This window comes from Mercurialis annua, linkage group LG4 (assembly GCF_937616625.2).
Source record: "Mercurialis annua linkage group LG4, ddMerAnnu1.2, whole genome shotgun sequence".
In the NCBI taxonomy this organism is placed as follows: Eukaryota; Viridiplantae; Streptophyta; class Magnoliopsida; order Malpighiales; family Euphorbiaceae; genus Mercurialis; species Mercurialis annua.
The window spans coordinates 36,731,343-36,752,866 of NC_065573.1; the positions used below are offsets into that span (position 1 = coordinate 36,731,343).

Below are 21,524 nucleotides of genomic sequence, written 5' to 3' on the forward strand. Positions count from 1 at the left end.
TGCTTCTCTGCTAGCCTCTGCTCAACCTCACGCAGACCCTCTTGAATGCCGGCCTGAACACGGCGATCGATGTCCTCTTCTGTCTGCTGGGACGTCCTGGAAGAGCTGCCTCGCTGTGTCCTACTGCTCGGGCCTGCATATCTGCTGCTCGCCGAACCTAGGCCGTACACCCGGTGCTTCTTGTTGACGCCCTCAATGTCTAGAAACAGCTGGGTCTCGTTCACCTCCCCTGGACTCGCAGAGCTACCCTCTCCGGTCTGCGACTGTGTCGCGGCAGCGAGCCTCTGAGCGATGGCATCCTACAAAACAGTTACAAATCAAACATATCAATTTAGTTTTATAACAAATAAAAAAGTATATAAAATTAGATAATCCTAATTTCTAACAAAATTTCAGCAGCATTTCCGCTATAATATCAGCATCACCCATTTTTCAGGGAAGTCCTGCAAGTAAATACAATATATAACAGAGCCACCAAATACTTTCAATCTAATTACAAAAACGTTAAGTCCATACAACCTATATAATTTCACATTTAAACCTAATATATTTAACAAGTATATAATGTTTTCAACACTTAAACATTTACACAACTTATAAACTTTCAAATGTGATAAAGACTTACAGTCATGTCTTGGGCCCGCTTGTCGACCGGCCTCTTGTCAGCCTTCGTTGAGTGAAGGCGACTGTACAGCTCCGTCGCAGTCGGCTCCCGGCCGAGCTCCTTAGTCTATCAGAAAAATACAATTTCATTTGTATTACAATAAAACCAAATACGTTATTAAGTTATTTAATTACTGAATTTAGAGACAAACCATCACATCCATAAGCTTGATAGCGGAGCGAGATCCCCCGGTATGGCGGACAGGTCCAGAACCAGCGCCTGCCGGCTCGCTCATCCGGTTTGCCCGGGCTATCTCTGACTTTTTCTTCTCTTTCTCTGTGTCCCAGAAAGCATTCCAGGACTCCCAGATTTCCTGGTTCACAGATGTGTGCTTAGCTTTCAACTTCTTCATTTTATGGATATTGTCTTTATACCGAGTGGCTGCGTGGGTCATGAAGACCTGTCTGATGAGCTTCTCGCTGTAGGCCGACGTATCCCACCAGAACTTTTTCTGCAAAAGTAATAACATGAGCCGTGAGTTAGCATTTCCACAGAAATCACAACTTAAATATCTGAAACTGAAAATTTAATTACCTGAAATTCTTGAAAATAGAACTCCCTCTGGTCCGCTGTCAGAAACCGCCATGCTGATCCAGTCTCGAACCAGCATTGTCTGAAAATGTCTCGTATAGCCCTAGAAACAGGCCCAGAGTCCAGCAACAATGTCCTGCGATGTAATAAGCGTAATGTTATTTTCAACACATATTAATTACATATTACAAATTAAAAAATTTATTCTCAAACCTGCTACGGTCCGGGCGAACCAACGCCCTACCCTGGTCGTCCAGAATAGCTTGTGGCTCGCCAGGCTCGCGCTGCTGAAGAGGCTGAACAGGTCCTTCAGCCTGCGCCTGCTGCTGCGCCTCGGCATCGGGCTCGGTAGGGTCTCCCTGTCCACGTCCTCGGCCTGATCCCCGGCCAGAACCTCTGCCTGAGCCTCTTCCCCTCATACCTGTAAACATGTCAAGCTTAATTGTCCACAACCAGACAACATAATATAACAGTACAATTATACAGCCATACGTGAAACATATAACTAATAATTAATATGAATTCAAATTCAAAAGGTACACTTGAATAATATAATTAAGAAACATAATTATAATTAAGAAACAATGTAATACATAAAATCTACTGTACACAACTAAAGTTCTTCACTTTCATCTTCGTCTGATGAGGATGCGATGAACTCATCTAATTCTGTTTCTTCTTCAGGAGGCACGAACAACGCATCTTCATCAGCTTCTCCATTTTGATCAGCTAAACATGTCGGATTTTCGTCTGTTGCAACAACGAGAGGATTTTCTTCTATCTCATCTTGAAAGGCCGAGATAATCCCCTCGGGCATGTCGAGTTCTGATCGTGCCTTTATTCTGCAAACTGCCCACCAATTTAATTTATCCCTTCTTTTACTTGGATATGACAGGTAATGAACTTGGTCGGCCTGTTCAGCTAAGATGAATGGTTCATACTTATTGTATCTCTTTCTGTTATTAATATCCACCATGTATCTCTTTCTGTTATTATATAATTAATAAAAACATTCATTTTCTAAAAAAAATTGGGCAGCACTTCCCCTAAAAATGAGCATCACCCATTTTTCAGGTAAGTCCTGCAAGCAATTTACAAAACGTGCAAACCAAAACCACAATACAATTACACTGGAATTAACATTTAATACGTTAATTACACCATTTAACTAATATCATCTAATAAATTAATGAACTGATATAATTTAAATTAAACTAAAACAATTAACTAATTAATAATCTAATTTATCTAACAATTAATAAAAATGCTTACAATTAATACTAATTACACAATTATAAAATATTTAATAAATTAATACAAATTAACTACATTTAATCTAATTTAACCTAACAATTAACCTAAATACTATCAATTAATATATATATATATATATATATATATATTATTTAAACTAAAATTATATTAACAATTATATTTATTCTAATTAATATAAACCCTAATAGTAATTACACTAATTAACTAACATAATTTTAAATTAATTTAACCTACATTAAATAATAATCTAATAAACTGAATTAACCTAATTAAATTATCTAAAATCTAATTAGATTAACCTAATAATCTAATTTTACAATCCACTAACCTAGTTTATAATCTAATATATAATCAAATCTAATTTAATAATTAGCTAAACTAATTTAGAATCCAGCAATTAACATATTAAATAAAGAAAAACAATTACTAACCGGAGGAGCAGCACGGGAGATCGGCGCCGGCAACGGTGGTGGCAGTGGGCGGACGGCAGCGGACAGCAGTGGAGGGCAGCCAAAAAAACGCACAAAAAACGCCAAAAAAACGGAGGGAAACGAACCCACTGATGACCCAACGTGAAAATAGGAAGAGGAGTGGAGGGGAGCGGCGGCGGCGGTCAGAATTTGCAGAGAGAAGGGGTGCGGCGGCGGGAACGGTTTTCTTTTAAAACAAAGAAAATGGAAAAGAAAGGGCTCTGCTGGAGAAGATGTAGTTCTAATTTAGCGACGGATTTTCCGTCGCTAAATTAGAACTAAATGAAACGAATCGTTTCATCCGTTGATTTAGCGACGGGCTAAAGCATCCGTCGCAAATATTTAGCGACGGATGACAATATCCGTCGCTAAATCAATAAATAAAACGATTCGTTTCTAAATCAGCCAACATTAGCGACGGATGTTAAAATCCGTCGCTAATTTTGGCTGAAAATATTTTCCCTCCAAAGCCCGCCAAATTGGCGACGGATTAATGACGGATAATCCGTCGCCAATTTGGCGGGATCATTCCCGCCTTACCTCTAAGCACAATAACGACCAATTGAAATTATGTCGCAAAATCCGTCGCAAAATTACTGTTTTAGCGACGGATTTAGAGTCCGTCACTAAAATCCGTCGCTAAAACAGTGTTTTCTAGTAGTGAATCCTAGTGCTATGAGTTGGACAATAGAATATATATCCTTTGGACCGTTTAGAATATCCAATGAAATTTTAACATCCGAAAAATAAATAATTCAATAATAAAATAAGGGACAAAATTGATATTCCACCTTTTCTAAAATAAAACCCTAAACCATTTGTATCATATAAATATTTAAACCCTAATCTCTTAAATCAAATATAACGCTTACAAAAAAAAAACATGCAACCGTATTGGTGTCCTTCCCTACTGTTTAATTTCTATATCAACAAGCTATTGAGGTATTTGAACACTTGAATTTCCATTCTTTTCTTTTTATGATAACGTAATGTAATTATCTGAAATATTAAAGTCAATTTTGTATACACAGTGTTTTAAAAATGTCTTTTTAAAATTGATAATGTATTTAATAAGAGCATGGATTATGAGAAAATGAGTGTTATAATTGATTCTGGACACAAAAAAAAGAGGTTTCATTATTATTATTTTATCACGTTATTTTTTGAATAAAATTGTAGTCGGAAAATCAGGAATTGCACCCGAGCATCTCAACTAGGTTGCTAAACGTGAATTTTTATATAGTTGGCATTGGTGTTTCGATATATGTAAATTATATGTTAGTTGATGCATTGATTATATTGTTGCCGTATTTGTTTTGAGTGTAATAAAAATTGGATTATGTGACGGTGAAATTGATGGATATTTTGCATACATGTTTGTCAGTATTTAGTTACATTCGATGAGGCAGTTAGAGAATTAAATTTTAATTATAATTAAAGAAGTTGACAGTTGCTTACCTAGGACTAATTATATCCAATGGTTTAGAGATGCAACGATTAAATTGTGAAATACTGAGATAAAGGATACGATCAAAGATCTGCAGGGCACTTCGGTGCCAGGATATTCTCGGAAGCATAGAATATCTTGTGCGTATTTCTAGACACTTAGGTGGTGTTGGGATACTTATGTTTTTGGTATCTTGTGCGATATATATCATTAATGTGATTGTGATGGCCGACAAACCATTGAATATGATTCAGTTAGCTTAAGCATGCCCCTAATTGAATTAAATATAATATAATTTTAAACATATATTGATATTCAAATAAGAAGTACTTTTTATATAAAAATATTTAATTTAATGTAATCAAAACAAATTTAAAACAAGAAAATTGGTTGGTTTAAAATTTACTTCGAATCTATAACTTACATCAAATTCATTTATTTAATATGTTAACATAAATTAGATTACATAATTTATATGAATTAAATTACATGATTTTGATGATTAAATTTTATGACAACAAAATTTCTAAACTCTAATTAGTTTAAACTTTGATTTAATTAATTATAATTACATAAAAATACCAATTCATTAGTTGTAAAATGAATAATATAAGCATCAATAAAACCTCTTCAGATTTTATGACGATACAATTTTTAAAATTCTTTTAATTCAATTTTAAGTAATTAAATACAAAAACTTTCATATTTCATAATATAAATAATAATACTATAAATAAAAAAATTAGATATATTAGTTTAAATATACGTAATTGTTTGGATTGAGGGAATTCAGATGATCAAAATCCATAGATTTTACACAATCCATGAATTTGAATAAAATTCATCGCATGATATAATAAAAAGTAATTAGAATCCAAAATCCTTCATTTGATTTCTCACCTAGGAGGTGGGAAAGTTGAAATCCACCATTTTTTATACTTGATGGATTGTTAGAATATTTTATTATTCCAAAATTATCCCTATAAATCCATTGATTTTAGATTCTATCCAAACGATGGAATTTACAAATCCACCAATTTCATATTCCATGAATTTTAAATCCATTGATTTTGTTAAATCTATCAATTTCAAAATCTTTCAATCCAAACGGTGCCGTAATGTAAAATTAAGATGCACTTTTAAGTAAAATTTATTAACTTACTATAACTAAACTTAAAATAAAATCAATTAAAAAATTACTCCATTTTTATAAAGTATTTAAATGTAAATTATTCAATATATTAATATAAATTAAATTTTATGATTTATTATAGAATATAATATAATTAAAAATATTAGATTATATTTTGAAACCCTAAAATTGAAAGGACAACTTCGCAAACAATTTTTCTTTTCTATCTCCATCTACATATCTCATAAATTTTACATTTTCATCCAATATTACAATTATTTTAGAACATACAAACATATATAATACATTACATTTTGAAAATTAGAATACATAAATGGTTGTGCTGAGAAAAGGTTGCAATAATTTCATTGATTATGATTAAGCGACTCCTCGAGTCTCACCTATCCAACAAGTTTACTAAACAGCTTCACAGTTTCGATACTAAACCCATTTTTAAAACACAAAATTGTTTTTTTTTTTTCGAACAAAGGATACTTTACCCCTTCAACTTGGCCTGAGATTTCTAATCATGTGTCATTGTGTCATCCACTCTAGCCACATCAGCTTGCATGTCAGCAAAACAAAAACTAATTCTTTTCTATAAATTATCATTTTTAATAATTTCTATTAAATAATATTCACTCAATGTACATTACAACAAAATCCGTTCGAGATAATGAATCTACAAATCAAAAGGTGAAATTATCATCTATCTGTGCAGCAACAAAATAACAATGAGCTCATTCTTAACTTCACCAGTAATTACAAATAAACAGGTTTGCAACCAACATCAAAAGACTGCTTCGCTGCATCTTTACTAATCTCAGGCCATTTCCTATCCGGTCCGGCGACAGATTTTTCAATGCCTTGAACAATCCTAGCAAATGCTTCAACCATCAAAGCCTCTTGAGCTAATTGATTAGCCACCAGCTTTTTCAGACTTCACATTCCAATGAGTGGTTAAAGCTAGCATGTTCTTGAAATGGTATGATGAAGTCCATGAGATGGACCGATCCGTTGGTACCGACTAGTTTCAACTCCATCATTGAATCTGAGAGGAAAGAGCAATAATTAATAGCTACTGTGTTGTCAGTTTCATAGTGTAAGAGCTTTTAGTAATGTCATTGACCATATCAGGTAGTTTGTACCCATAAGATGGAGACAATGCAGTACCAACCTAAGTCACCAAGTGCACCAAGACCATCCATCTCTGGTTTAACTCTTATATCACTGTCTACAAATTCTGAAGCTGCTAAGAATGTTGATGAGCTGTAGATCTGAGAATCATAAAGCAAACCTGGATCAAGATCTTTACAAGAACTAAGAATGTTAAATTAGACCAAACAGAACCAAAATTTAGATTTTTTGCAAAACCAAGCGGACCAGTTGGTTCAGTTTGTACCAAAAACAAACTGAAAGAAACTTTTTTACTTTTCAAACCGAACCAAACTAAAACATTATCTTTTTTATAGTCTCAAACTGAACTGAACCAAATTTGTCAGTTTGATCACATAACCAAAGTAAATAAAGAAAAAGGAAAAGGAAAAGGAAAAGGGAGAACTTACAAAATGAAGTGGTCCAATTTGGTTGAGATCAGAAAGAATTTCCATGATTTTGGCAATTGTGGGATGATGCAACCACATAGAACCATCCATGAATTACACACCATTAGTTTCACAAGCTTCCAAAATCTTATCTAACTAGCCCACATCAAGTGCTGCTTGCTTCTCTGCTAGCAAATGCTTTTTTTTATTGGCAACCAAAGCTGCCCATTTCAGATGAAGGCTAATAGGCAATGGCTTGTAAACCACATCAATAGAAGGATCATCGACAAGTTGTTCATAGCTACCATAAATCTTGATGTTGTCAGGCAATGCATTTCCAGTAGCAAATTGCCTAGCTTTATCCGATGAAAGACTAGCTATTGCATAGAGAATTGAATTGGGAGCTAAGCTTATGGCTCCTGCTAATTTCTTCACCCATTTTTCTATATTTTGGTTTCTTTCTTGAAGAAGAGGAATTGTTGAAGTTCTTAGTGAGCGGATAATCCTTTGACAATTCAACAATAATGGATCCGCCCACTCTACTAGTCTACGATACAAAATATACTATCTTATAACGATTAGCATGTTTCTTAGGTGGATTTCTTTATCTAATTTGTAACCTTAGTAAAGGGAAAAGCTAAGTCCCTATTCGAATTCTAGCACGAGTACCAAAGTACCCGCAGCATTAGGCTAATGGTATGTCTGGTTTAAACGAATTCTATAACTTCAAATGAATTCTATAGAAAACATTTAAACCATTTGTAAATGAATATAGTTAATTATAATATATTTAAAATTTCATAATTTCATAAAGTAATTTTTTTTTTAACTTTCATAAACACGATTATGTTTATAACAAATGAATTACTAAAATGCATGGAATTGAACCAAATAAAGGGTAAAGGCTAATTAGTAGTAGCAAATGGATATAATACTCATATTTGTATAATGGTTGAATTTTCCTAGTTAACATCTAGCAATCAGTTTTGAATGTATAATTTCAAGATATAAATAATGATTATACACCATATATATATATAAATGTACATATCTGATCAAAGCATCACAAATACTTCTATTAGAACCAAGTTGTAAAATTTAAGCATGCATTAGGATTTGCATAACTATTGTTCTTATTACGTTTTTTTTAAGACAAATAATCGGAACCATATGTAGTCAAACAAATACTGCATTTCATGAGATGACCAGCAGATAAATAAAGGAAACCAAAATAGTTTGGATCAGCATGTGTCATTTTTAAAGCTCATGGACTCAGCACATAAGAGATCAAAGAAGTACAAAAACTGAACAATCAGTCATAACAGAACTTACTATATAAGCATTGAAATCATTAAGATTGCATCATTGGTATCATCCTACAACATTCATTTTCTTGCCATTCTTTCTTCCTTTCTATCTTCTCTACAATATAAGTATTACTTGTAATCTAAGAACTGCACAACTAAATTTGATTCATTCTAGTCTCTACATGTATGACCTTTTTTTCTTTAAAATTTGTGCAACAAAAGCTCTTCTATATACTATTTAGATTCACAAAATCGTCTAGCTCTCCTGTGTATGCAAAATATACCAAGTCAAGGAAGGGTAAACATACTTCTGTGATATTTAATTCGCAGAACCAATTTCCATTATTAGCACTTGCTGATGATTGGCAGGTAATGAGAATATAATTGGATTCAACAGAGTATCTGGATATGTCACCCACATTCGCTTTAGCCAATTTCTCATTCTGCCCAAGGTTTGCAGTGTGGCTAACTTGTCTCCTTCACTAATAACCTACAGGGGAGAAAGCAAAGAGTTATTTTCTGAACATGAAAAATGTTTTAACGTCTGGATGCACACAATTATCCAAAAGATCATCCAGATAAGAGAGATATAGGAACCAAGAACTTACCTCAATAAAAATAGAGAGAATTTTTCGGAGGAGTTCATAATTGGAATTGAAAAGCTGCCCTTCTGATCTGAAAATTGAATGGAACTGTTGTCCTCAATTTTGACACAAATGGAATAGAAGTTTACAGTATGTAAGCATGAAAGAAATGCAATATATACCTTTCAACCATTGAACAGAGCTGATCATGGACATCTTTGGCAGCAGTTAAATCATTTTTGAGAGGCAAGTAGTTTAACCAGATGGGAACTAGCTGTTAAAGGTTAACTTCATCGATAAATCAATTTCATATAAGAAATTAAATAAAAGATAACATTCAAGTATGAACGTGTCTATGCAGTAGACAAACAAATATATGAGAAGAAATCGAAATGAATGACTCTACAAAGGCATCATACAGAGAAATCAAATTTGATAAAGACTAATGTTTATTACTTAAAAAATTACTTGCGTGGCACTAAAAATATATAATAGTTGACTATCTAAAGTCGAGAACATTCAATCGAGGAAAGCTAAAAAGAAAATCTGCAAAAGCTCAACAACCTTATCACTAGTCAAAATCCGTATTTTTTTTCTGATGATGGATGGAAGTGCAGATCACTACCTCAATTTCATTTATGAAGTCTTGATGAAACTCAAATATTTTTCCAACAGCACTAACAGCAATGTCAGATGCCTTCAAATCCTCCACACATGATTGATTAGGATATGCAATCACATTGCCTAGTGTGATAAGAACATCTGCAATTGGCAATAATCTATTAAATTTATTGGAGCCAAAATGAGTTGACTTCTGAAATAAAAGAAGATTGACCAAGATACTTTTGATAAGGTGTCTGAAAGCAGCACCACCAAACTCTACACAAATTCGAATTCCATACATAGCTTCCTACATTTATGACAGTGGGAAAAAGAATTGATTTATTTTTTGCAGAAAAATATATATTAAAAATAAGACTAGAAACTTGAGATCATGGATGTTTCAAACAAGGATTGATGAAAGATGAGAACCTTTTTAAGCTCCGATTTCGTATCGCTGCAAGCTTGTAACAAGACTGGAAGGTAACGGGCACAATACCTGCAAGGAAAATTAGGTTGTAATGGTTTTAGGGGAAAACATTATTTATGACACCATTTACATAAATTCGAGAAGAATGATCACAATGGTTGAGAGCTTACTCGAGACATACTCCATCCAGCTGTGCTGCCAGAGTATTAAAAGTACGCATTGCAATGGCTCTGCATTGTGCACTTTTGTTTCTACCCCTCTGGTAGAAATAAAAAAGGTGGGCAAGTCAGCGAAACTCTAAGGGCAAACCAAGGTTTCAACAGTCATATTTTGTCACTTCAAAAAAGTATAAAAAAACTTTATATTGTGCATTTATCAAGAGAACTTATAATTTCATTTTCTCTTGGGAGTTAACTTTAAATTGTGCATTTATAAGGTCTAGAGTGGCAAATGATTTAGACATATGAAAAGATATATATGCACGTGCAATAGTCAATGACTCGGTGTTACAAGAAGATAAGTGTGTTTCTCCAAGCATGTTAAGGTCAGATTGATATTAAATTACTAAAAGATAGTAAAGTGTGTACCTCTAGCAACCGAAGTAATCTTCTCGTTAAAACATCTGGATTGGTGAAGCCAGCCAAGCAATTTGGAGGGATACTCTTTAGAAAACAGAGAATTGCAGAGACAATTTCTTCCTGTAACAGACATTTCAAGAGAAACACATTCTGGAAGTTAATTATCTTGAATTTACTTGCAAGCTGTCATTTTCTGACGCAGTGGTGAATGTTTCTACATCAGAGCAACTATTTCAAGAAGTTGGTATCAAACCATAAGAACAATCGTAGTCAAATGAGCTTGCTAAACAAATAAATTACAATATGCATACCTCTACTCTAGAAACCTGTGACCGGTCAAGTGCAGCAATAAATGCAGGCCAAATCCTTGAATGATGAATAGTTTGAATCACACCAACCAAATCTGTTGGTAATTGCATAAAATGAAAAGCTGCTAAGCGAACTTCGGGAGAAGTATCTTTAAATGATTTCGTGATTATGTTCACAGCTTGGTTCAAGTAATCTCCCATTAGTGCCTGTGGAAATATGAAAGTATAAAAGATACAATGATAAATTCAAAGGTAATTTCTCTTGTAAAAAAAAATCAACAGGTTCTTATGTAATAGTAGCAACTATACCATCCGTGCGAATATCTTAATTGTTGTCCATAAATTAATATTCTTGAGTTTGTTGTCGTCATCATAATCATGTTCCTCAAAAATAGAAATGTGGGCATATTAGCTAGTATATTTCTTACAGTGGTGTATACAGTTCATTTGATAGTTTTAGTAGTTGATGGATTCGTCGAGTTATACCTCATCCTATCAATTTATTAACTACTATTCAGATATACACATGAGCCACTATCAAAGTTCTAATATACATGTAGTAACTACATAATGCCATGTTTTCTCTAGAAACTAATTTGTCTGCACTTTTTTCTCTTATTCATATATTAGCACGAAACAAAATAAAAGATGCGACTCTAGGATGAACTAAGCAAAATCAACTACAGCTCAAGCAATACATAAAACAGGAACAGAGAGCTACTCTTACAATTTCATACGAGCACTCCTTAGAGTTAGATATCACAGCAAGCATAGTAATTCCTGCTTCACGTTTCTGCCACTGACATGCATTCACATAAGTTGGTAAAATTTTAAAAGCAATACACACTATGTTTTGGGGACTTGAAACGTTTGACATTTGGCTCAAGAACTTGATTCCCCAACTATATGTGCCAATTTCCCTTGGAGTATCATCCTCCAAACTTCTCATCTCAGACCACAAATCATCATAAGGGGTACCAGGTAGCATTTCCATTGCAATAAGAAACAATCTTTCAGAAGGAAGAATCAGCAATTCTAATGCCAAATCTTTTACTTTTAGTACATTCGTCAGAAACTGAAATGCACAAATTTTTGTTTCAGCCTTAAGATTTTCGCTCTCAGCTATCTTAAGCATACCCGAAACTAAATAATTCACACAAGACTTCAAAACCTGAGGCTCTTCCCTCGCCAATCTGACAAATTCCTGCAAACCCTGTCGAGCAGATTCCTGTTCACTACGTTTCAACAAATCAAACAATTCCGTCATCATCTTACACAACAAAATGTTTAACCTATCAACATTTAAAGAAACAGAAAACAAATGAACCAAACTAATCACAGCCCCAAAAGCAGCGATCTTCACATCAACATTTTTCGAATTCAACGAAGACAAAACCCCTTTATACAAAACCTCAACTCGCGAAAATAAAGCGACACAGATCAACCTCCTACCCTCATCAGGCAACTTAGCAAACACTAATAAACTAATTTCCTGAAACTTATCAATACCCGAAGCTAATAACCCTTCTAAAAATTCAAGAAACTCGGGCCATTCACCGTTACATTTATAAGCTTCACCTAGTAATTCTGCCACAAACCCGCAAGAAACCCTTAAAACATGCATCGAATCCTCTGTTTTAATAAAATCAAGAACCTGGGTTTTCATGTTTTCTTGAGCCGAATGAGTTAACTTAGGCCACAAGTTTTGAACTCTAAAGAAACTTAGAACATAAGCAGAATTTGAACGGGTGTCTATTTCAGGAGCGTATCTAAGGATGAAGAGAAGCTTGATGAACAGAAGACCTGGGTGGTGGTGTTTAGCGCAGAGGAGTAGATTATGCGCTTCAGATATTTGTGATTGTTGATTGGAAAATAGAAACGAGAACAGGGTTTCCATTGGTTTGATGTCATTTGAGCATAAAAATTGAAATGCTTGATCTTGCATTTGTGCTGAGAAATTTGTAACTTCCATTTCCAATTGTGTGATGATCTCCCCCATTGTTTGAGATTTTTGAAGAATGAGAAAGGATTGGGGTTTGAGGGTTTAATTGGGGTTTACAAATACAAGGTTTAAGGATTTTTTTGGGTTTTTTTTTAAATTTAAAGGTTTTTTTTTTCGTCAAATAATACTTTATGTTTTACTAACTTTTAAGACGAGTTCATCAAAAAAAAAAAAAAAAAACTTTTAAGATGAGAATCTTCCAAAGCAAAAAAACTAGTGAGATCATATTTAATTATACAAATAATTTAAATATCTATATTTTAAACCAAATTTTATACTTGTCATTTTATTAGCTGATGACCAAATTTTTTATATAGAGATTAATATTTGAAATTTTCTCGTGTATGAACAAACTCATACATATACCTTTTTTTTAATTAATTCACTTTAGAGAACGTAGAGCGTTTTTGGAAAAAATTAAATTTAAAATTTTAATTGGACATTGTCTAGCGTTTATATCATTAGTCATAGCTCTTAAATTTCTTTCTAATTAACTCTCCAATAAGTAATAATTGGAAAAATGACAATATGATGATTTTATGGACATTTAGATTAATTTATAGTAATATTTATATTATCATGCACACATGGAACTAAGACAAATATTAAATATTGGGTTAATTCCATATAAAATCACCACCTTTACACGTTTTTTCATTTTAATCACGTTCTTTTAAAAGTGTCAAATAAAATCACCACCTTTCATTTTTTTGCAAATCTATCATCGATGAGTAAAATTCAATGTCTTTTTCCTTCCAAATAAATGTTTTAATTTGACTAATGCCCTATTAACCCACAAAATACATTTCTCTTACTCTTTTTTTGTTGATTCCGGTTGTTAAGACAACAAAAATACACCGAATTTTTACATTCGTGATAGATTTGTAAAAAAATGAAAGGTGATGATTTTATTTGCCACTTTTTAAAGGATATGATTAAAATGAAAAAACACGTAAAGGTGGTGATTTTATATAAAATTAACCCTTAAATATTTGATTGTGGTATGATTGAATTTTAAGAAAGGCCAATCCGATATACACTGTAAAAGCATAAATCATACAGCAAGAATCTAAAGTTAGTGACTCAAAATCAGCCGTTTTAAAAGACAAGAGTTGAGAGTTGCCATATAAAAGTTAACTGTTATACCTTAACAAAAACAGAAGTTAGAAGTTATAGATTGAATAACTAATGATACTTAACATGGATATTATAGAAGTTACTACATAAGCTACGTGGAATTTGGTAACTTATGATGAAGATGGAATTCCAACAAAACACTTTACATGCTTAACGTGAAAAACAAGAAGAAGGAATGACGATTTCAATTCAAAAATCAGGTATTAAATTTGGAAGGACACTAAATTATACGAGAGTTTCAAAATGAATACTAAACAGTTTTTTGTTACAAAATTGATACTAAATTTAGCAAAATGTTATAAAAGGAGGATTTGCCCAGCCACTTTTCGCTGAAATAGCTTATTGCTTCGTCCAATTAGTGTGAAACAAGTGGCTGAAATTTCTTTTTACGAACGTTTCGCTAAATTTACTATCCATTTTGTAATAAAAAATTATTTGGTAGCTTTTTTGAAACTTTTTCATAGTTTGGTATCATTCCCGATCTAGAGCTTTCAAAATCACTTAAAACACTTAGCAATTGTTTTGTATTTCTTAGTTCAAAGATTCAAAATTTCTATAAATTTCTTGTGATCAATGCAATTTTTTATGCTCATGTGCTTAATTCCAATTGATACAATCAAACTAAAACATCGATCTTCTGTCTTAAAAATATACGAGTACTTTCGATAAATTGCTTACGATCAGAAGTTCGACAAGATTATATTGATACCAACTATTTGGCATTGCACGTTTTACAAAATTTTATTGAAATTTGCAATATAAAATAAGTTTGGCTCGCTTTGACAACATGATTAGATGAAAACTCAAAATGTTAGACATCACGATTTTGTTATTAATTAAAATTTAAAATAATGTATTGATAATAAGAACTGTAACGAAAATTATTAAGTCGTCAACCGGTAAATTAAATCAAAATTTTGTTGCATTGCATCATATAATTGAACATGTTTCTTTAAATTGACAGTAGAGAAACTCTAGTTTAACTTGGAGATCTTATTCGCTAATTATGCATTAGCCTGTCTATCCTAAAAATTTCTTTCTTAAGGCGGGAAGCCAAGAAACTTCTTTCATGTCCAAGAAAGAAAAGAGGCTATCTTATCACACTCTTAGGACGAATGAATCCACGCCCGGGTAAGATCAATTATAAGGAACTCCACTTTCACTTCAAATCCGGAATGGAAGGCGGCCGACAATAAAAATAAGAATTTATTACACCATCTTTAAAGTTATTTTTGGAGTTACACTATATCAATGGACCGGGTTTGGGCTAAACTTTTTTTATCTTTTTTATGTAAAGCCGAGAACGGTTCGAGTTCAAATAATCTACCTAAATCCAGCCTTTAAACTCTATATATGCAGGTTTGGATCAGACTTTTTAAAAATTATATGGGAAATTATGTAAAAATGGAAGCCCGAATCTCATAAAATAACATGCTTTTCTGGGGCTCGGACTCAGACCGGACTTGAGACGAAAAATCACTATCCAAACTTAGCCTTAAAAGACGAGTTTGGGTGGGCCTGGACGGATAACCAAGCCCACGAACTCATTTTTTAACATCGCTCTCTAAAATTGGAAGGATCGTTTAAGTGACTTATAATGCTTAAAATGAAACTATTAAATTAACTTGTGTTAACTATTTTAAACCAATGAATTAAACCTAATAGTTAATTTGGACCATTTAAATTTGGATTTGTTATATTTAGTATTAGAACCGATTCTAGTGTTGTTTGTGGTGTGTCAGAGGTGCCGATGAACCAAATTAAACACTTGAGTGTTGTCTAAGTCTCGAGACTTGAGGACAGTCGCGATGGGAATATTAGGAATGCAATGGGAAATGAATATAATATCCCACATCAAAAGTGTGAGGATGATTTAATTGGCTTATAAAATTTAACATTTGACTACTAAATTAACTTGAATTATCCATTTTGAACCAGAGGACCTTCATATATCCAGAAACTAAATATATACATTTAAATGAAGCAAGACTGAAAAAAAATTAATGACGGTACCTCACTAAAAAAATTACATCGATAATATATAAATTTTTAATATAAAAGATAATTTTTCAATTATTTAATAAGCTAATTTTTAATGTATATTTATCGTTAATGTTATTTTTTACTAATTTAAGTACTGGAGAGATCTCGAGTTTAAAAATTCAAAGCATTCTAATTTCCAAATATTTCTTCCACCCGCATTATATACGTCCGATCCATACTATAAATCCGATTCACCATACGGAATTCATCAATTATACTGTAAAGCAGAATTAACAAGTAGAAAAGAAGTTCATTAATTTTATCATTTTGTGAAGAGTAGATTGTAAGCAAAAATCCTGGATTTGCATGTGAATGGGTGTGGATTCCTATAAACAAGATTAATGCATCGAGTTAAAAACATTACTATAATGCTTTTATTTTTCTTAGATTTTCCTGCTAATGTGGATCTACTGATGATAAAGAGTCTGAGCACTTGCCTTCGTGAATGGGAACATTACAAAATTTATCACAGCTTTGATTTCCAACAACTTGGACTTTTATATAAAGCGTTTCTTAATTTGTTTGACCTTCACAAATTGTAGACTTGTAGTACCATGTTATATCATCTTTTCCTATATAAATAAAAAAATATTAACATAAATATACATAAATCTAAGTGATTGAATATTGAAAATTTAAAATTATACCAACTGTTTACTTTCATGAATTCGATTTAAATGAGAATCTCACATGTCTTCTCTGTTAGAATAATCATATATGCAAAGCACATATCACAGTCATTTGTACAAGAAATCAATGCGATATTTGCAATATTAGAATATATATATATATATATATATATAAACTTCAAATTCGATGAATATTTGCGCGAGGGGATAAATTATAGACATTGATAATTATTATAAAAACATTATCGGCTTGAAATTTTAGATGTATTGGTTATTTGAGTTTCTACTTTTTGATCAATTAATTAATTAATTTCGAAAGTCTTATACGTCTATCTACTCGCTTATTTATTACCTTTTCTACTATTTTTCAAACTAATATTAGTCCAACACGTAGAATTATTAATTTCTCAATGTAGATAATTGGTATTATATATTCGACATATAATTATATTTTTTTTATCAATTTAAAACTTTTAAAAATTAAATTGAACTCAAATTAATATTATTATTGTATATTAAACTCAACCCTTCCAAGTATCATATACAAATACAATTATTAAATTTATTTGGTCCATCTACTCAAAATATTTTAAGCATATAGATAGAATAGAAACAAAAACCATGCACCCACTTCCGACTACTACTATTAAAGTCCTTTATTTTCTTCATCTTAAAGTTATTTCAATCAAAAGCAAACCATAAAGAAAAATGGATTCACCTCATAAACCAAAGTCTATCTCCACAAATCTAGTCTTCTTCTTCCTTCTCTTGTCTACTAATCTTTTCACTTTGTTTTTCTCCTCCGCCTTCTACTCCTCCTCCTCTTGCACTCTCAACCCCCTCACCACCGTCACCACCGCCATTGCTTCCGCCCCCATCACCACCACCACCACAACAACTGACACCTCTTCAACCCAAGACCTCCCATCCGAATTCCTCGCTTTCACCTCCGGCCAACTTCTACCATTCGGTTTCAACACCAATTTTGACTCCGACACAATCTACCCACCGGTCGGCCAGTCATGCACTCTCTTCCCTGATGAACTTAAACGCTTCATGACCTACAAAGTCAACGGATCATGTCCAGACGATGAAATTCTAGCACAAAAGCTCCTCCTCAAAGGCTGCGAGCCACTCCCTCGCCGCCGTTGCCGCCCAGCCGCACAACCGAGCTCCAACGAACCGTATCCACTCCCTAAAAGCCTATGGACTACACCGCCAGATTCCTCCGTTGTATGGACAGCTTACACATGCAAAAACTACGCATGTCTAATCAACAGATACAAAACTCAGAAGGGTTTCGACGACTGCAAAGACTGCTTCGATCTCAACGGACGAGAGAAAACTCGCTGGTCAGCTAAAAAAACCACCCCAGGATCACTAGATTTTACCATTGATGAAGTATTAGCGACGAAAAAACCCGGCACGATCCGAATCGGGCTCGACATCGGCGGAGGAGTAGCAACATTCGCAGTAAGAATGAGAGAAAGAAACATAACAATCATAACCACATCAATGAATTTAAACGGTCCGTTCAATAATTTCATTGCATCACGAGGAGTTATACCGTTATACATAAGTATATCTCAAAGACTTCCATTTTTTGATAACACATTAGATATAGTTCACTCCATGCATGTGTTGAGCAATTGGATTCCGACAAATTTGCTTCATTTCTTGATGTTCGATGTGTATAGAGTGCTTAGGCCGGGTGGGTTGTTTTGGGTGGATCATTTTTTTTGTGTTGGTGAGGAATTTGAGAAAGTTTATGAGCCTCTGATTCTGAGTATTGGATTCAATAAGTTGAAATGGGTTGTTGGTAGGAAGCTTGATCGTGGGCCTGAGCTTAGAGAGATGTACCTCTCTGCTTTGTTGGAGAAGCCATTGATCAATTCTTGGTGATTTTATTCTTCTACTCATTTTCTTAATTATCTTTAAATTACTAGAGAATTTATTTTTACTATTTTTGTTTCTTTATTTTGAGAAGTTTTATGGTTGCTGATCTTTCATTTTAAATATTAAATTTTGTATTATACCAAATTTAGTTTAGGAAAAGAAAAACTAATGTTTTAAATATTAGACCGGCTGGTTCGACCGCAAACTGGAGGTTACTATTTTTTTTCCTTCTAAAAACTGAATTCGCAACTTTTCTGACCCAAAAAACCTACAAAACTGAATTCACGTAATTTGATTTGTTGTACAAACTTTGTACAACATGTCAAATTATATCGTTTTTGGGCCTTATCAATTTTTTTTTATAATTAGAGAGAGGTAGCGTTTGTAGAAAGATTTAAATTCACGATCTAGCAGACATCAATATCAATAACTACATCAGCAAATAATTTTATATCCGATTCATGCCAATTAATATGATATTCAAACATGCTTCTTCATTTGCCATGTCATTAAATGATGTGGCATCTGATGGGCCTACCCATCTTGATTAAATGAATCCAAGTTATTGAAAGCATAAAAATTAAGGTTCAAATATCAGTTTCATACATTGGAAAGAAAAGAAAAGCATATACTATTAATGAAACTAAACCAAAAATCTCATTTGACACCAGATAAATTTAGAAATTAATAGTATCCCTCATTGAAAGCCGGAAATTTATTTTCTCACATTTTTTTGCTCAATAGTAAAGATTTAATCAAATATAAAAAAATCATGCTAATGAAATTTGAGTATTAAATTTTCAAGATCACTAAACATTTGTATTATTTCATTTTATTTTGATTAATAAACTTTAGTTTATTTCAATCTAAGCATTAAACTTCAAAATTTCAAACGGAAAGTTCATAATAATTTCAGACTAAATTGAGTCTATGTGGGAATTGGATTTTACTTATAATTTTGAAGTTTAATGCCTAATTTGAAACAAATTAAATTTTTTAAACCAAAATAAAATAAAATAAAAATTTAGTGACTTTTAAAAATTTAATACCATTAAAATGAGCGGAGGCAGCTGCTACACTACACAGGCGGGTTCTCCTGAGTTATTTCTCCTGCTTCTTGCGGTGGTGCCGCCGCCGCCGCATGCTCATTTTCTTCCTTTTTTGCTTCTGTATGCTCCTTCTCTTCGTTTCTTTTCTTATAACCATCGTAAAGTGCCCATGTGCCGATCAAAATGAGAAGTATTCCTATACTTACCAGAATAGCAACTCTAGAGGCACTAAATTCAGACATTTTTTTAATTTTATTTTCAGTATTCTTTTGAACTTGCTAATAATCAAATGATTTTTGCGTTATGATTTGTAAATTTATAGCGAAACTACTTATTGATATATGGTAGTAAATAGATAATTGAAAAGAGATAAAATCTTCGAAAGTGATGTAATAAATTGAGGGGTTGATGGATAGGCATGCATATGCTTTAATTTGATAAATCTTTAGGCATGCTTTGATTAATTACTGATAATTGGAAAATAAGTGTTGCGAAAATTCTATGTTTTGCCCAATTAATTTCGCGACAAACTACAAATTACTCCCATTCTTTCGTTTTCAAGGAATTTTTCTTTATTATTTTCCCTACAAATGAAATACTATGACTCATTCTCTACTTTATTTGTCCAAATAATTCATGAGGAAACTAGACTGTATAATTGTACCTATGTTTTTTGAAATAAAAGTTTGTATCAGATGTTTTTGAACTTGTAATATGTTTATCTAAAGATATAAAAGATCCTTCAAGTTATTTGGAAAGAGTACATAAATTCTTTTAGTTTTTCATGGTCACTTAGGCCTCAATATTTTTTAAACGTTGAAAAAAAGCCTTTAAATTTTTGAAAAGACACCAAAACCCGATTAATTTATTTTGTTTATGTGATTTTGTTTTTCAAATATAGTTATTTATTTGCACCATTTAAAAATATTGGAAGCTTAAATGGCAAAAACAAATTATGCACTCTTATGAATAACTTAAAAGAGTTTTTGTACCTGTTGCCACTTTTTTTTTCAAAAGATTTGCAATACGAGCAATGCATAATGGACTTAAGTCATTTTTACTTTTATTAAAGAGCATAATACACCTTTCTAAAGTTTAACTTTTCCATTGGTTCGGTTAACCAATTATAAAAAGAGTTAACTCCAACAAAATAATAAACGTATGTTGATTTTATCAGTTCCATTTTGAAATATTTAAAATCTTTTCTAGCCATTCATAAATCAAATCGAAAAATTTAACATCTGTGAATGGGCTAAACTAGCCGATTTTGAATGATATAGGATATTTGAATCCTTTTCTAGCGAAATCAATTAAAATCGGCTAGTTTAACTCATTCACGAATGATAAATTTTCGGTTTAGTTCACAAATGGCTAAAAAAATATTTTAAATATCCCAAAATGGTCTAAACTAGCCGATTTTGAAAGGTTTTGTTATAACTGACAAAACCCGCAAACATTTAGTATTTTATTGGAATTAACCTTTATAAAAATAAAAAATCAAGTTTTTAGTAATTCACATTCAAATTAATATATATTTTTAGTCATTTAACCGATCCAAAATAAATTTTTAATTTAATCTAAGCTATATTAGATATTGTTTGGATTAGTGTTTATAAAATCTATAAATTTTATTAAATTCATAGATTTTAAATCCATGGAACATGAAATTCGTAGTTATATAAATTTCATTGTTTGTATTACATACAATCATGGATTTTATATTTTTTTAAATAATTGAATTTTTTACCGTCCGTCATTTATAAAAATAATAGATTTAAACTTTCTCATCTAGAAGGTAAGATATTAAATGAGAATTTTTGTAGAGATGAGGGATTTTCATAATTTTTAAAATTTATTGATTTTATTGTTAAACAAGAAAAATATGAGAGTAACTTTTT

At 32.3% G+C, this 21,524-nt stretch overlaps 3 protein-coding genes across 4 annotated transcripts; 1 reads left to right on the forward strand and 2 right to left on the reverse strand.

Moving 5' to 3' along the window:
* Positions 1 to 6,151: 6,151 nt before the first annotated feature.
* LOC126676562 (uncharacterized oxidoreductase At4g09670-like) lies at positions 6,152 to 8,256 on the reverse strand. 2 transcript variants are annotated; one of them, XM_050370790.2, is made up of 3 exons: positions 7,085 to 8,256; positions 6,697 to 6,796; positions 6,152 to 6,570 (listed from the first exon to the last, which is right to left on the reverse strand). In XM_050370790.2, exons 1-3 carry the CDS (start codon positions 7,172 to 7,174, stop codon positions 6,455 to 6,457), a joined length of 306 nt encoding a protein of 101 aa, XP_050226747.1. In that variant the 5' UTR covers positions 7,175 to 8,256; the 3' UTR covers positions 6,152 to 6,454. The 2 variants fall into 2 exon arrangements, with proteins under 2 accessions (XP_050226747.1, XP_050226748.1); XM_050370791.2 differs by having other exon boundaries at positions 6,668 to 6,796.
* A 99-nt stretch (positions 8,257 to 8,355) lies between these two features.
* Positions 8,356 to 12,992, reverse strand: LOC126676561 (importin subunit beta-3-like). Its single transcript, XM_050370789.2, has 10 exons — positions 11,598 to 12,992; positions 10,874 to 11,077; positions 10,572 to 10,682; positions 10,155 to 10,243; positions 9,987 to 10,053; positions 9,798 to 9,864; positions 9,580 to 9,716; positions 9,137 to 9,228; positions 8,979 to 9,045; positions 8,356 to 8,860 (listed from the first exon to the last, which is right to left on the reverse strand). The coding sequence occupies exons 1-10, from the start codon at positions 12,867 to 12,869 to the stop codon at positions 8,690 to 8,692; spliced, it is 2,277 nt and encodes a 758-aa protein (XP_050226746.1). The 5' UTR covers positions 12,870 to 12,992; the 3' UTR covers positions 8,356 to 8,689.
* A 4,344-nt stretch (positions 12,993 to 17,336) lies between these two features.
* Positions 17,337 to 18,609, forward strand: LOC126678151 (probable methyltransferase At1g29790). The gene has a single exon (XM_050373039.1). The coding sequence runs from the start codon at positions 17,390 to 17,392 to the stop codon at positions 18,581 to 18,583; it is 1,194 nt and encodes a 397-aa protein (XP_050228996.1). The 5' UTR covers positions 17,337 to 17,389; the 3' UTR covers positions 18,584 to 18,609.
* Positions 18,610 to 21,524: the final 2,915 nt, after the last annotated feature.